This window comes from Erinaceus europaeus, chromosome 8 (assembly GCF_950295315.1).
Source record: "Erinaceus europaeus chromosome 8, mEriEur2.1, whole genome shotgun sequence".
NCBI lineage: Eukaryota > Metazoa > Chordata > Mammalia > Eulipotyphla > Erinaceidae > Erinaceus > Erinaceus europaeus.
In genome coordinates, this window is record NC_080169.1 from 125,203,460 (window position 1) to 125,219,695 (window position 16,236).

Below are 16,236 nucleotides of genomic sequence, written 5' to 3' on the forward strand. Positions count from 1 at the left end.
ATAATCAAAACTTGGACTGTCACACAGTAATTATTCTAGCTTGTGAAGAGTAAAAATAATGAAAGGAAAGCCCGTCTCATAATCGGATTTACGTCAGTAACTTGAATGGTTTTTTCCAGTGGAAAGATGTTAGCGTTTTCTACTTTGTGCATGTCCCCTCATTTGTGGTGCCATCGCTACTTTAAATTCTGCTTTGTGGGATGTAAGTGACTGTGTATGGACATGGATTAGTGGAGGGCAGATTTGTGAAGAGAGCTGGAGTCTGGCAACATGCTACTTTTAAAATCTTGCTATAGTCCCTCCGCCTAGTGAAGCAAAGCTGTCAGGACTGGCGTGCCTCAGGCCTGGCTCTGAGCAGTGGCTGACTGTCCGGAGCTGGCCATCGATGAGCACAACAAAGTCAGTTCCCTCACCCGTATTGAGGACTTGCCTGTGCAGGTGGTTTCTCCACCCTGTTTCCCTGATAGCTGAGGTGCTGTAAAAAGGCCCTGGGGCAGCCTTCCCTCTACTCTCTGCCGTGAGTGCCAGCCTGGGCCCAGCCCTGACACATGCAGCCCGCAGCAGCCCAGCAGGTGTGGGCTGGGCCTCTCAGTTCCCTGCTCCCACTTCCCACCTCCCCGAGCCACGGGTACCATTAGATTAGAAAGACCCCTTTCTCTGAGGGGCAAACCCTGCCGGTCCTTCCTCACAGCCACCTCGCCTGCCACGTTCTCTCTGAGTTGCTCACACCCGCTCCTGCAGGCAGACGCCCCATCCCGCCTTCCTGGCTCGGCAGCCACTCCTCCCCATGACAGTCTTCTGTGCCATGTATCCCTGGGCCTGGCACACAGCCACCCCCTGAGGAACTGCTTCTGAACAGCCTGTTCTTCACAGGGGACATTCTGCACAGGTGCTAGAGAGGAAGGAGAAGAACGGTGGCAGTAGAGGTCACCCAGCACAGCGTTTCTGCTCTGGCGCGTGCTTGGTCACTGCACGGGCTTCACAGCGTTTCTGCTCTGGCGCGCGCTTGGTCACTGCACGGGCTTCACAGCGTTTCTGCTCTGGCGCGCGCTTGATCACTGCACGGGCTTCAGTTCTGTAGGTGTTCACAGGACAGGTGTGAGCTGTGCAAGAGAGACAGCGCTGCCCGCAGAGCAGGGTGGACTGCCGGCATAGGGACCCAGAGAGAGCCAGGGACCTTCCCTCTGGAAGGGCTTGTTGCAGAGTTATTTCATCATATAGATTCAGTAGTTGTCTACAAAAACAGATCACACTTTTCCTTTAAAACTTGGAGCAAGCTTTTTTTTTTTTTTAATTTTTCAGATTATATTTGGAATGGTTACTTATCCTATAGAGTCACTCTATCTGCCCAGGGCCTCACACACTCCTGGAACCATGGATCTGCCCAGGGCCCCCCACACTCCTGACACCATAGATCTGCCCAGGGCCTCACACATCAGGCCCCATGAGATCTGCCCAGGGCCTCAGACATCAGGCCCCATGAGATCTGCCCAGGGCCTCAGACATCAGGCCCCATGAGATCTGCCCAGGGCCTCAGACATCAGGCCCCATGAGATCTGCCCAGGGCCTCACACATCAGGCCCCATGAGATCTGCCCAGGGCCTCACACAATCCTGATACCATGGATCTGCCCAGGGCCTCACACATCAGGCCCCATGAGATCTGCCCAGGGCCTCACACATCAGGCCCCATGAGATCTGCCCAGGGCCTCAGACATCAGGCCCCATGAGATCTGCCCAGGGCCTCACACATCAGGCCCCATGAGATCTGCCCAGGGCCTCAGACATCAGGCCCCATGAGATCTGCCCAGGGCCTCAGACATCAGGCCCCATGAGATCTGCCCAGGGCCTCACACAATCCTGATACCATGGATCTGCCCAGGGCCTCACACATCAGGCCCCATGAGATCTGCCCAGGGCCTCACACATCAGGCCCCATGAGATCTGCCCAGGGCCTCACACATCAGGCCCCATGAGATCTGCCCAGGGCCTCAGACATCAGGCCCCATGAGATCTGCCCAGGGCCTCACACATCAGGCCCCATGAGATCTGCCCAGGGCCTCACACATCAGGCCCCATGAGATCTGCCCAGGGCCTCACACATCAGGCCCCATGAGATCTGCCCAGGGCCTCACACATCAGGCCCCATGAGATCTGCCCAGGGCCTCACACATCAGGCCCCATGAGATCTGCCCAGGGCCTCACACATCAGGCCCCCTGAGATCTGTCCAGGGCCTCAGACATCAGGCCCCATGAGATCTGCCCAGGGCCTCAGACATCAGGCCCCATGAGATCTGCCCAGGGCCTCAGACATCAGGCCCCATGAGATCTGCCCAGGGCCTCAGACATCAGGCCCCATGAGATCTGCCCAGGGCCTCAGACATCAGGCCCCATGAGACCTGCCCAGGGCCTCACACATCAGGCCCCATGAGATCTGCCCAGGGCCTCACACATCAGGCCCCATGAGATCTGCCCAGGGCCTCACACATCAGGCCCCATGAGATCTGCCCAGGGCCTCAGACATCAGGCCCCATGAGATCTGCCCAGGGCCTCACACAATCCTGATACCATGGATCTGCCCAGGGCCTCAGACATCAGGCCCCATGAGATCTGCCCAGGGCCTCAGACATCAGGCATCATTGAGCAGCACCCATCTACTTTGTAGTTTAGTCATTGCCTCGCTTCACTGCTCCAGACACATTTTATTCAGAGATTGGGGTGGGGGGGCATGTCTTCCCAGTGCCATAGGAGCCAAGGACTCCAACCTGGGTTGTATTCATAGCAAAACAAGTGCCCTGCCAGGTGAGCTGTCTTAGAGCTCGAGGAGGGACATCAGAGCCCCAATCTGCCAGCCATGGAGTGTCCTGGTGTAGTCCTGGTACTCCCGTGTGGTGCCATGGGCTGCACCCAGGGCCAAGGCTTAGTGAGCACATGCTGCATCCCTGAGCCACTTTCTGGCCTGAGTCTTCTGCCTGGCAGTTAACTGCTGACATCAAGTGATCGTTTAATTCTTGTGAAGCTCCACGTGATCTTCGAGTCACGCATTCTATGAGCATAGGGTATCCGTGTTAGAAATGTACTAGGGACCGGGCACTGGTGCACCTGAGCACACATGCACCAGAACCCGGGTTCAGGCCCACGACCCCTGCCTGCAGGGTGGGGGCTGCATGAATCATGAAGCAGGACTACAGCTGCCTTCTTTCTCTGCTTCTCTTTACCTCTCCCCTGCACTCTCAGTTTCTCTCTGTCTGATCAAATGGAAAGAAAGAGAAAAGAAAAGAAGCAAAAATGGCTGCTAGGAGTGGTGAATTTGTTACGTGTGCATCGAGCCCCCAGTGATAATCATGGTAGCCAAATAAATAAGTGAACTTAAAGAAATGTCTTAATTTTAATCTTAACAGTGATTATCTCTGGTATCTAAAACGTTGTGGACACAGGGCCAAAAGTAACTCAGTGGGTTAGGGTATATGCCTTGCCTTGTGCAGAGCTCAGGTTCAAGCCCCCACTCCCCACCTGCAGAGGGAAAACTTCACGAGTGGTGAAGCAGGGCTACAGGTGTTTCTTGGTTTGTCTCCCTCTGTATCCCCTTTCCTGCTCAATTTCTCTCTGCCTCTATTCAAAGTGAAAAATATGTATTGGGAGTCGGGCGGTAGCACAGCTGGTTAAGCGCAGGTGGCACAAAACACAAGGACCGGAGTAAGGATCCCGGTTCGAGCCCCCAGCTCCCCACCTACAGGGGAGTCACTTCACAGGTGGTGAAGCAGGTCTGCAGGTGTCTGTCTTTCTCTTCCCCCTCCTGTCTTCCTCTCCTGTCTCCATTTCTCTCTGTCCTATCCAACAACGATGACATCAATAACAGCAGTAATAACTACAACAAAAAAGCAACAAGGACAACAAAAGGGAATAAAAAATAAATAAATATTTTAAAAATATATATGTATTTTGAGAATGAGAGAATGCTCATTATATGACAGAGAGAAGCCAGACCACCATTCTGGGATCTGTGGTGCTGGGCATTGAACCAGGAGCCTCAGGTAACAAGTCCTGTGCTCTACCAGCTGAACTGTTTCCTTAGCTGCAGGACTGAGACCCAGTGATTACTGCTTAGGGCCTCCTTTCCCATCAGATAGGCAGAGAAGGCAAGGGCCCGCAGCACTGGAGCCTCTTCCAGTGCCATGCCTCTTGTGTGGAGCTGGGGCTTGAAGCTGGGCTGCAGACATGGCAAGACAGATGCCCTACCTAGTGAGCTGGAACCCCAACCCTTAACCTGTGTTTTTGCAAAGTTTTTAATGGGCTCTTATGGACACATATAACCTAAAATGTTTATAGTACACATATGCATACAATAGATTTTAAAGGTGGCACTGGGAATGAACCCACAGCCTCACACTTGTGATTTCACTTCCGACACAGGGAGGGGAAAGGCACGGGGCATTGCTCCACCAGCCCTGCAGTTCCCTGGATGCTGTTCATAGCCCCATGCAGTGCCAGGTCTTGAGCCCAAGGGCCTGCTGCTCTACACGGCACTGCATACGCCCTTCCTAAGACCCAGGCAGTCTGCTCACCTGGGAGATGCCTGCTTTACCCTGCACCTGACCCAGGGTATAGCCAAGCCCAGCTCCCCTGCACAGGGGAGAGATTTGGTGTTGTAGTCCCTCTCTGTCGCTCTCTCTGTCTCTATCTCTCTATCTCTCTTTCCTGTCTGAAAAAGTTGGCCCAGAGTGATGAAGCCCAGTTAACAAAAAACAAATAGCAAACAGATATGACCTCCATTAATAACTATTTATTGATCAGAAAACCTGGCAAAATCTCATTTTTTTATTGATTTAATAATGCTCTACAAGACTGTGGGACAAGAGGAGGGACAATTCCACACAGCTCCCACCACCAGAGTCCCTGTCCCATCCCCTCCACTGGAAGCTCCCCTGTTCTTTATCCTCTGGGAGCAGGGACCCAGATTCTCTATGGGGAGCAGAAGGTGGGAGTCGTGGCTTCTGTCATTGCTTCTCCGCTGGACATGGATGTTGGCAGGTGGATCCACACCCCCAGCCTGTGTCTGTCTGTCCCTAGTGGGGCAGGGCTCTGGGGAGGGGAGGCTCCAGGACACACGGGTGAGGGCGTCTGCCCAGGGAGGTCAGGGTGGCGTCATGGTGGCACCTGCAACTTCGTAGCTAAAAATTAGTAAGCTATAAAGCAGGAAACATTGTTTAATAATCGGGAACCTAAAGGTAAGAGCATAGCAGATGGAATTTGGGGTCTTCATGTTGGAAGAAGCTAGGAGTCTAATTTTAGGTATAGCCTAAGGGGCCCATAACTTTACTGATTTTTGCCTGAGCCCCACAGCTAACATGTAGGTGGGCTAAAGGTGTTGTCTGGTGACACAGAAGGGCCTTTGGAATCAGCTCAGCCTCCTCCTGATGACTTTTCTGGGCCATGCGTCATGGTCACTGCACTCTAGTGTGAAGCAGTGTGGACACTGACAGGATTTGGGGGAATGCTGGGCTGGCCATCCCAGCTTATTGTGATCACCGCTGCGCTTGCTAACTTGTCTCTTCCTCTGACCTCGAGTGTAGAGGCAAGGCCTCTGCCAGGCACAACACTCCCCTCCTGCCCCTCCATCCTTGGCTGGTTTCAGGCAGCCTTCCTGCAGTGACCCCTGGAGAGCTGGGGTTCTGTCAGAGTTCCTGGGGGCGGGATGAGCCAGCCCAGTTCCCACTTCTGTGTCTGGCCTGTTGGCCAACAGGAAACAGACAGAGAGCGGGGAACCTAGGGCTAGCAGAGGCGGAGGAAAGGCACACACACTGGGTCAGCACACACTGGGTCTGCACACACACTGCCTTTCCTGGGTCAGCACACACTGGGTCTGCACAGACTGCCTCGGGTGCACATCAAACTTCTCTAAGAAGACGGAGGCCCTTCTGCGATGCAGAATCAACACACCTGGACTCTACAGTGTGTCTCTAAAGGGGTCTTCTAGCGAACTGTCACAGCGGATGATACACAAACCTCTTTAGGGCACCGTTGCGGGGAATGGAACGTCTTTAATGACACAGTTACAAGTTTATAAAGGGGCAGCTGTGCAGGCCAAGTAGCCAGCTGGCCAATGAGGTCAGTATCTCCTTATAAGGGAAAAGAGAGCAAGGCAATGAGAAGGTGTGGATGGTGATGCAGGAACAGGGAAATAGAAGGAAGGCGAAGCCCACCGGAAGGAGGAGGAGTGGGGTGATGCGGCAAGGCTGATAGGAAGGTTGGAATTCCCCCGTACACTCTGGCCCCGGACTGCAAGGCTGGCATGCCAAGGGGAGCCTGATAGACGAGCTTTCGGGGGTCAGCATTCGTGCTCAAACACACATGAGACCCACAGGGTTCCACTGGTCCTCTCAGGTCCTCCTCACAGAGCGACCAGGTAGTCACGCCAGCTGGCTCCTCATCCACCCTATTCCATGATAGCCACCCATAAGCGTGGGGCAGTAGCTGCTCCTGTTTGCAGGTTTGCTCTAAGAATTACCTCAGAGCCAGGCCAGGGAGCTGGCACCGCACAGGCCTTCCATGACTGAGCTCCTGGTTTCTATTCCTGGTTCTGCACAAGGGCTCCAAGGACGAGATTGGTAGGACTCTGGGCTGTGAGCCAGCGCCTTGCACCTGTCCCTGCCCTACATGAAAGCAGTGGTCCGGCAGGTGGTCTGGTGGTAGAGCGAGCGCCAGGCATGGGTGAGACCATGGGATTCCCCTGCTCCACGTTAAAGTAGGATTAACTCAGAACGCACACGGGCGGTTATCTCAGTTGTTCCCAGCAAGGGTGTCAGGCATGAAGATGCACATCTTCAGAAATCAGCTCCAGAGAGACCTGCCATCGTCATCTGCATCCAAGGACGGCCTCCAGCAGCCGCCTCCCTGTATCCTGAACGTGGCATTCTACCTCCCAAAGCTTAGGCTCTTTGGTTCTGTGAACCCTGTGGAGACAGGCTGGCCTGGTCTCCCTGCTCATCTGCAGACTTGGTGCTGTGGGTGTGGGCCGCAGATAGTGCCTGGCCTGGCACAGATCTGAGTGGGCAGAAGCCTGGGTTAGTCACAGCTTTCCTGGCACTTGTGGTTGGCTTCCTGAAATTAGCAAGACTGGTTTCCTCAAAGAAACCCACGAATCTCCAGACGCAAACCTCTGTCAGTGCACCCTCCTTCTGGGCAGTGGGAGGAGCCCTTCTGTCTGCGCACAGCAGATGCACGGGTCAATGGCAGCCCCCGGCTCTCGGAGGCAGCTGTCCTGGGCAGAAGTCACTTGGGGGATCTACCCCTTTGCTTTCATTCCATTACAGAGATCTCCTTCAGATACACCAACAGCTTCAGGCTCCTCTTAGTTGCTCCAACTCATGCTCACATCAGGCCCACGAGAATCCGCACAGCCACATGGACATCGGGGCCTCTGAGGTTACCCTCCCATCAGAAGCCAGCTGGTCCCTGCTGTGACTGTGTGAGGGTGGGTCCCTGTGGGATCCCAGACGGCTCTTCAGCTCTGCCTTCCGAGCTGGGGCTGAGTGTCTTTCCTGAATGCTTAGAAGGGATGTGTCTCAGCACAGCCACCAGCAGCTGCGCCACCACTGTGCGCACAGGGTGACAGCGGGGCCTTTCTCCTTCTGCACAAAGCACCTTCTTTCCGCCTTCTGCACATGGCTTTCAGCTTCAGATATGCCCAACTGGCTGGTCCTCTTCACGGAAGATTTGGTAGGGGGCCCTTCTCAGTGTCACCCACTCTTCATGAAGTCCTCTGGGTAGGCGTGGGAGCAGGCCCCTGCCAATGTCACCTGCCTGAAGCATTCTGGCAGGGAGTCGGATGCCCCACTCCCGCCTAGGACTCCAGGCACGTGTGAACAGACCCAGCAAGTGCGCTAGAGAAGCGGCTGCCTGGCGGCTCTTTCACCACTGCCGGAGTCCCTGATCACATGTGTGTTCTTTCCTCTTAGGTTCACTTTCCAGACACGGAAAGGGCAGAGTGGCTAAATAAGGTAAGAGCAGTGTGTGCAAAATGCCGATGTCGGGTCAGAGGAGCAGACACCATCTCTCCGTATATGGGCATTTGGATGTGGACGCGGTTTGGACTTGTGGACCTTACTGGGTCAGCCTTCACTCCCCAGGCTGCTCTCACACTGACGGGTTATTTGTCTTTTCTAAGCAGGGAAACGGTCTTTGACCAGGAAAGGTAATGGCACATCCACAGCTCTGCTTGGACCTCATATCTGCTGCTGAGTGACCCTTGTTCAAATCTGCTCATAAAATCACAAACCAAAGATTAGAACATTGTGAGGTGGGATGGCTCCCGAGACACCTAGGTAGCAAAGAGTAATCAGTTATTTTTTGAAGGGTCTGTATTTTGGGGTCATTGTCCTCTGAGTTGGTCTTTTATCTTTTTGTGTTGTTGTCTTTCAAACTATGTAGGGAACCCACAAGGACCGCGATTACCTTGCTCACTTGGGAATCGGCCTCTTGTGTGAAGACAGTCTGTTGACTGACATCTCTGATCTTTCAGGTCTTCAGCAATGAGCTGGAACCATGGGGTTTTCTGACTTCTTTTTAAGCATCATTAAATGTGCTACTATGCTTAAACAGAGTATTGAACCAGAATAAGTAATTACTACCAGAAGCTTGCCCCCCGACACACTGTAGAGTCCAGGTGTGTTAATTCTGCATCGCAGAAGGGCCTCCGTCTTCTTAGAGAAGTTTGGTGTGCACCCGAGGCAGTCTGTGCAGACCCAGTGTGTGCTGACCCAGGAAAGGCAGTGTGTGTGCAGACCCAGTGTGTGCTGACCCAGTGTGTGTGCCTTTCCTCCGACGTGAGCTTTGTCTCCCTTGCAGACCGTGAAGCACATGTGGCCCTTCATTTGCCAGTTCATAGAGAAGCTGTTCCGAGAGACCATCGAGCCTGCCGTCCGGGGTGCAAACGCCTACCTCAACACCTTCAGCTTCACCAAGGTGGACGTGGGCCAGCAGGTCAGTGCCCCTCAGGCACCATGCACGCAGCAAAGGACATGCATGGCTGTCTCACACCATCTGTAAGAAGAGTGTTCTCTGGAGAGGGCCGAGGCCTAGTGACAGCTGCCTTACCTGGGCTGCCCTCATCCCAGCAAGGCCTCTGGCCACTCCCCTTTAGTCTTTCATGTTCTGTGGGGTTGTGTCTGCACACATCCAGGAGGTTAGATGCAATTCATCTTAGCTCTCAGCAGAAGGAAGTGAGTGAGTGTGTCTGCCTGCAGATGTCCAGGACTCCCTTCAAGACTCATGTCTGGCTGGTCAGTGTCACCTTGATTACACAGTTGACAGGAAGGACAGGCTTTGCCAGGGGACTTTGTGCTGATTCCTAACAATACAATGCCTAAAGTGAAAGCCCCAAACTGCACACACATCATTGATCATGGTGTTGTGGGGTCTCAGGCAGAGAGCCAGATGCCCTGAGTTCCCAGGCAGAGAGACTGACACCCCAGATTCCCAGGCAGAGAGATGGACACCCGGGATTCCCAGGCAGAGATCGACACTCTGAGGCTAGGATGCAGGAAGCCATGTCTATGCTGCCGGCAGACCCAGCCAGACTTATGACCACAGGAGACAGGGCCCCGGGCACCATAGCGCTGCCCTTTATATAGTGACCACCTTCCCATAGTCACTCACAGCCACCAGCTTAACGAGGCCTGTTTCTTCTGTGTATACAGAGAGTACACCTTGTCTGGCTGGTCAGCAGACTCTGGGGCAGAAGGAGCAGATTCTCAGGCCACTGGCAAGGCCACTTGGGTGACAGGCCAGAGGAAGCCCTGTGTGTGTTGGGAGAAGGGAAAGTGGCCAACAACTGCTTTTTTCTTTTTTTTTTTTTAATTTTTAAATATTTATTCTTTTTTTTGTTGCCCTTGTTTTTTTATTGTTGTAGTTATTATTGTTATTGTTATTGATGATGTCATTGTTGGATAGGACAGAGAGAAATGGAGAGAGGAAGGGAAGACAGAGAGGGGGAGAGAAAGACAGACACCTGCAGACCTGTTTCACTGCCCATGATGCGACTGCCTTGCAGGTGGGGAGCCGGGGACTTGAACCGGGATCCGTATGCCGGTCCTTGCACTTTGCGCCACGTGTGCTTAACCTGCTACACTACAATTGCTTTTTCTTTAACTGAGATTTCCTGGTTTTCCTCTGTAAAAGCAAACCCTTGTTTGCCTCAGTGGCAGGTCCCATTTTTATTATTATTATTGTTTACTATTATTATTATTATTTGCTCCAGGGTTACTGCTGGGGCGCGGTGCCTGCACCACAACTCCACGGCTCCTGGAGGCCATGTTTCCCATTTTGTTGCCCTTGTTGTTATTGCTGTTATTGCTGCCATCGCTGTTGTTGTTGGACAGGACAGAGAGAAATGGAGAGAGGAGGGGAAGACAGAGAGGAAGAGAGACAGACAGACACCTGCAGACCTGCTTCACCGCCTGGGAAGCGACTCCCCTGCAGGTGGGGAGCCGGGGGCTCATACTGGGATCCTTATGCCGGTCCTTGTGCTTTGCGCCACGTGCGCTTAACCCGCTGTGCCACCGCCCGACTCCCGCTTTTCTTTTTTAAAGAGGTTTATGAATCAGTTTATTTGTCTGAGGACTGAGAGAGAACCAGAGCGCTTTCTGGCACATGATGGCAGGAGTCAAGTCTGAGGCCTGAAGCTTGAGAGTGCAGTTCCTGCACTGCAGCTCCCCATCAGCCAGGCAGCACCCCGTCCCAGTGAGCCAGTCACCTCCCGCACTGTGCGTGGAGCAGCACAGACACCTCCCCAGGGTGGGCCAAGAGGTGCCCGGCTGCGTGTCGCCCCGGCTGGCCTCGGCCACAGATGCCCGTCCCACTCTGTCCTGACGGTCAGCACTGCCCCTGCCCGGCTTTCCTAGTAGAGAGCCTGCTTCTTCTGGCAGCAAGGCCTCCAAGATGTCAGGGAGGGGTATGTACATCCTGTTGCTGGCGCCGAGCACCTGCCGGGATGCCGGAGTGGCATGTCCTCCTCCCGTGACCCGACAGGGCAAGGGCAGTGAGGTGCAGAGAGCGGGGAAGCAGCCGCCACAGCCGCACTCTTCCTGTCAAGGAGGCAGCCCACGCCTCACGAGGGGTGGGTGCCCCACTGTGGAATGAGGGCACCACTCTCAGCCTACGGCTGTGCCAGCCGGGAGCCGGAGTTGGCTGGCAGCTCCAGCCGCTGCATGGCGTGGGCCCTGACATGGGTGCATATTCCATGCTCCCCTCAGTTGACTCTGTATTGGGATACTTTTGCTCCTGTTTGTCCCAAAATAAGATCATCACCAGAGGCTAGTAGAGTGTTAGGAGCACTGGAGAGTCTGTGAAAGTAACTAGGATTTGTATCAATTGCTCTGACCTGGACAGGGGAAGGGTGGGGGAGGTGAGGGGCTTTGTCCATGCCCAGGGCTGACAAGATACACGGGTTAGGGAGCTTTATCTGTGCCCAGGGCTGGCAGGGCACATGAGGGTTTGCCTGTGCCCATGGCAGTCAAGACACATGGGGGCCATTGTCTGTGCCCAGGACTGGCAGGGCACGTGGGTGTTGTTTTCGACGGGCTGGCTTCACGGGCGGGTAACAGACGACCAGGACTCATGGCTGGGTTGTACGCAGTATCTCTTTATTCATGCAGGACGCAGCGCAATCTATACCAAGCTAAGCTAAAACTAAAAACTACAAACAATCTTGTCCTTATAAATACACTAGCCCAGTAGGGTGGGAACAGGATGCAACACAGAGAGGGTGGAGAGAAAAGTGACTGGTGAAAATCAGGGTGTGACAAGGAGAGGGGGCGGAGCAGGTGAGAATTCTACCACTGAACCACCAATGCCCTGGAGGGAGGGTGGTGCTTGTTAACAGAGGTTATGTAAATAGAATGAAGTGGTTATGTAAATAGAATAGTGTTAAGCAGGGGGGATTAAACTAATGAAACAGAAGGGGTTTTTAGAAGCATACCAACAATTATGGCACCTACAACCTGGGACCAGACCTGCGCAACTCCCAGATAAGTGAAGACTTTGCCTACCTATGCACTATGGTCTTCTCTTCTACTTATGAAGAGGTTTGCCAAAGCCTCTACTGTTTCATCATGAGACAGTTTCTCTGTCTCTGGAACATTTTACTCTGGGCCACACTTCGGTTCCCTGACCAGGAACTTTGGTTTCTTATGACCGGGATCATAGAGCTTGGGAGATGCACGGAGATTTCTCCTTGGACTTTCTGGATTCCCTCTCCCATGTTTCCTGAGGAAAAGGACTACATTTTGCTCTGGGCCACAATTTGGTTCTTTATGACCGTGATCGTAGACCTTGGGATATGCATGGGGATTTCCACTGGGACTTTCTGGACTTCTTCTCGCATGTTTCCCATGGAGAAGGACTACTCTAGTTTGAGGAGCGTTCTCCAGTACCCTGTCAGTCCCCAAGAATGGAGACACGTGGTTAGTTCTACTCTCCTGATTGGATTCTTTCTTCGATGGGAAGACACTTTTAAAAATGGGTGCCTGAAGCAATCCAGCAGGAACAGTCAGAAGCACCCTAAATGGAATTTCGAGGAGCTTTTTGGACTAGGACGCCTTCCGGGGACTCTTAATCCTACATGGTGAGATCTTGATAATCTGGTTCAAGTTGCGTTTCATAAGAGAATGATTTGAATGACTGAATTTTTGTTTGACATTGACTTAAAAAAAAAAGCTGGACGCAGCCATGATTTCTAGAGACATCCAGAAACAATCCAAAAAATTGTTTTTTCCTCCTTTGATTTGTTTTTTAAGTCTTGGCATAAATCTGAAACGTTTAATCCTGAAACGGTATGAGTTATGGGCGGGGCAGATAGTGCAATGATTATGTTAATTATTCTCATGCCTGAGGCTTCTACCGTGGTTACCTTTCCACATTTTACTGAGTTTAAACTGTTTAAACAACCTTAAAATCATACTAGAAAGGACTTCCAATTATAATGGAGTTATCAATTATAGTAAACTTCTAATCTGCTACAAGTTTTGTTTGACAAGTAAGTGAATTTCAGCTGTCAAGTCTTCACATGAAAAAGCATCTACTCAAATGGAATTCCCGGAAATCCATTTGGACCCCTGTTCTCTGACATTGCCCACAAGATGGAATGACTACAACACACCCCCCAGAAACCAATGATGAGACCTGGCACGACCTGAAGAAACAGATTCACAGACTCCAAAGATCACTCTCTACAGAAAAACAGAATTCTGGTGGCCAACATTCCCCATCGAGACAGAAGTGCAGCATTTCATCCCTTGGCATTTTCTTCTGTGGTCAGCTACTTTGGACTGACACCTCCATCGGACTTACTGGTACACGCTGCTGTGTTTCTCAAAGACTAACTTCAGCCAATTGCCTTGAGACTTTATAGACCATGTCCCCTCGCCTGCAGGCTCTGCCCCAGAGGCAGAAAACTCCCCCTGCTTATTAGGTTATGCCCACAGAGGCATGAAACACCCTTTGAGGCAAGAGATGCCCCCAGAGGCATGAAGCGCCCCCAGAGGCAAGAAATGCCCTTTCGCCTGCTAGGCCTTGCCCTTTGAGGCAAGAAACGTTCCCCTTGGCATCACACTGGTTATTGCTGCTCGCCTCCTATTTTGTTTTCCATGTCTTATGCCAGTTTTTTTTAAAACGCCTGTACCATATAGGTTTCTGTTCACCCCACAATCCTGACACTATGGCCACTAGTTAAAAAGAAAGGGGGAATTGTTGGTATGCTTCTAAAAACCCCTTCTGTTTCATTAGTTTAATCCCCCCTGCTTAACACTATTCTATTTACATAACCATTTCATTCTATTTACATAACCTCTGTTAACAAGCACCACCTTCCCTCCAGGGTATTTGTGGTTCAGTGGTAGAATTCTTGCCTGCTCCACCCACTCTCCTTGTCATACCCTGATTTTCACCAGTCACTTTTCTCTCTACCCTCTCTGTGTTGCATCCTGTTCCCACCCTACTGGGCTAGTATATTTATAAGGAGAAGATTGTAGTTTTTAGTTTTAGCTTAGCTTGGTATAGATTGCGCTGCATCCTGCATGAATAAAGAGATACTGCGTACAACCCAGCCACGAGTCCCTGGTCGTCTGTTACCCGCCCGTGAAGCCAGCCTGTCAAAAACAACACATGGGGAGTGGCCTTTGCCTGTGCCCAGGGCTGGCAGGACACATGGCAAGGAGGGGGGCTCTTTGCCTGTGCCCAGGGCTGGCAGGGCACATTGGGAGCATCCTTTGCCTGTGCTCAGTGCTGGCAGGACAAAAGGTAGGAAGGGGGGCTTTGCCAGTGCCCAGGCTCCTCTGTCCTCCACAGCTGACTGTGTCCAAGCTGCTCTGTCCCGACAGCTGACTGTGTCCACGCTGCTCTGTCCCCCACAGCTGACTGTGCCCAGGCTGCCTTGTCCCCCCACAGCTGACTGTGTCCAAGCTGCTCTGTCCCGACAGCTGACTGTGTCCACGCTGCTCTGTCCCCCACAGCTGACTGTGCCCAGGCTGCTCTGCGCCCACAGCTGACTGTGTCCAGGCTGCTCTGCCCTCCACAGCTGACTGTGTCCAGGCTGCTCTGTCCCCCACAGCTGACTGTGCCCAGGCTGCTCTGTCCCCCACAGCTAACTGTGCCCAGGCTGCTCTGCCCCCCACAGCTGACTGTGCCCAGGCTGCTCTGCTCCCACAGCTGACTGTGCCCAGGCTGCTCTGCTCCCACAGCTAACTGTGCCCAGGCTGCTCTGCCCCCCACACCTGACTGTGCCCAGGCTTCTCTGCCCTCCACAGCTGACTGTGTCCAGGCTGCTCTGCCCTCCACAGCTGACTGTGTCCAGGCCACTCTGTCCCCCACAGCTGACTGTGCCCAGGCTTTTCTGTCCCCTACAGCTGACTGTGCCCAGGCTGCTCTGCCTCCCACAGCTGACTGTGCCCAGGCTGCTCTGCCCTCCACAATCGATGTCCTGGCCTTCAGCCGCATGTTCTCTCGGCAGCATATGGGCCCTGCTATTTCTCCTGATAGAAGAGTCGCTGTCTATCAGGAGGGATTGGTGTCTAAAGCAGACATGAACCAAATGTAGCAGTCACCTCTCTCTAACCCGTGTCAACTGTTCACTGAGCTTGGTCTGCTTGTATCTGTCCAGGTTTGTTGGAAACGTAGGCCTAGTGCTGCTTCTGTCAGCCACGTGAGGGTGACTGTGTAGGTCGCTTCAGCCATCAGGGTCAGACAAGCTCTGCTTTCAGCTGGCTGCAGTGCCCAGTTGTGAAGTGGCCTTAAGGATATTTTCAGACAGATGGCTAATTGATGAAGGGTAATGGTTTTGAAATAATAGTAAGTCCTTCAACGTAGCATGCACTGTGAACCTTTTTTTACTCTTTTGTTGTTGGTGACTCTGAACCTGTATCATATTGGGTATTGGGATCATGCCTATGCTAGAATGTTGATTCACTCAAAATCCCTATTTTTGAATGTTGTTTACTATGCAAACAACATTCATGCATGAGGCTCTGAGGCCCCAGCTTCAGTTCCCAGCATCACCATCAGCCAGAACTGAGCAGGTGAACAGGGCTTGGGGTGTGTGTGTGTGTGTGTCTCATTAAAATAGAACATTTAAAAAAGCGCGTGAAAATTTAAGATGATTTAAGGGAAAATGAAAGCATGTTTGAAACAGTGGGGGTAGAGCAGAGAATGGGGTGGGAGTTGGTGGGAAGAGGCCAGCGGACTTGGGAGAAGTTTGAAACAGTGGGGGTAGAGCAGAGAATGGAGTGGGAGTTGGTGGGAAGAGGCCAGCGGACTTGGGAGAAGTTTGAAACAGTGGGGGTAGAGCAGAGAATGGGGTGGGAGTTGGTGGGAAGAGGCCAGTGGACTTGGGAGGAGTTTGAAACAGTGGGGGTAGAGCAGAGAATGGGGTGGGAGTTGGTGGGAAGAGGCCAGTGGACTTGGGAGAAGTTTGAAACAGTGGGGGTAGAGCAGAGAATGGGGTGGGAGTTGGTGGGAAGAGGCCAGCGGGCTTGGGAGAAGTTTGAAACAGTGGGGGTAGAGCAGAGAATAGGGTGGGAGTTGGTGGGAAGAGGCCAGCGGACTTGGGAGGAGCAGAAACAACACTGCGCGGCGGGGCCCAGGGTCACTGGTGCTGCGGGCTGCCAGGCGGCTCCATCACACAGCCACCGTCACTGCTGGACTGAGAGCCTGGCACCAATGAGGTGTGGACTGCCTTGGCCTTCGC

The 16,236-nt window shown here is 52.9% G+C and overlaps 1 protein-coding gene across 4 annotated transcripts in view; it reads left to right on the forward strand.

Annotated features, from left to right (window-relative positions):
• Nucleotides 1–16,236, forward strand: part of ESYT2 (extended synaptotagmin 2) — a 97,230-nt gene that overhangs the window by 21,026 nt on the left and 59,968 nt on the right. For 3 of the 4 annotated variants that reach the window (XM_060196870.1, XM_016194534.2, XM_060196872.1), the window contains exons 2-3: nt 7,958–7,999; nt 8,847–8,981. In XM_060196870.1, coding sequence (XP_060052853.1) covers nt 7,958–7,999; nt 8,847–8,981 — 177 coding nt within the window. The remainder of the gene's footprint in view (nt 1–7,957; nt 8,000–8,846; nt 8,982–16,236) is intronic. The other variant, XM_060196871.1, reaches the window with a different exon arrangement.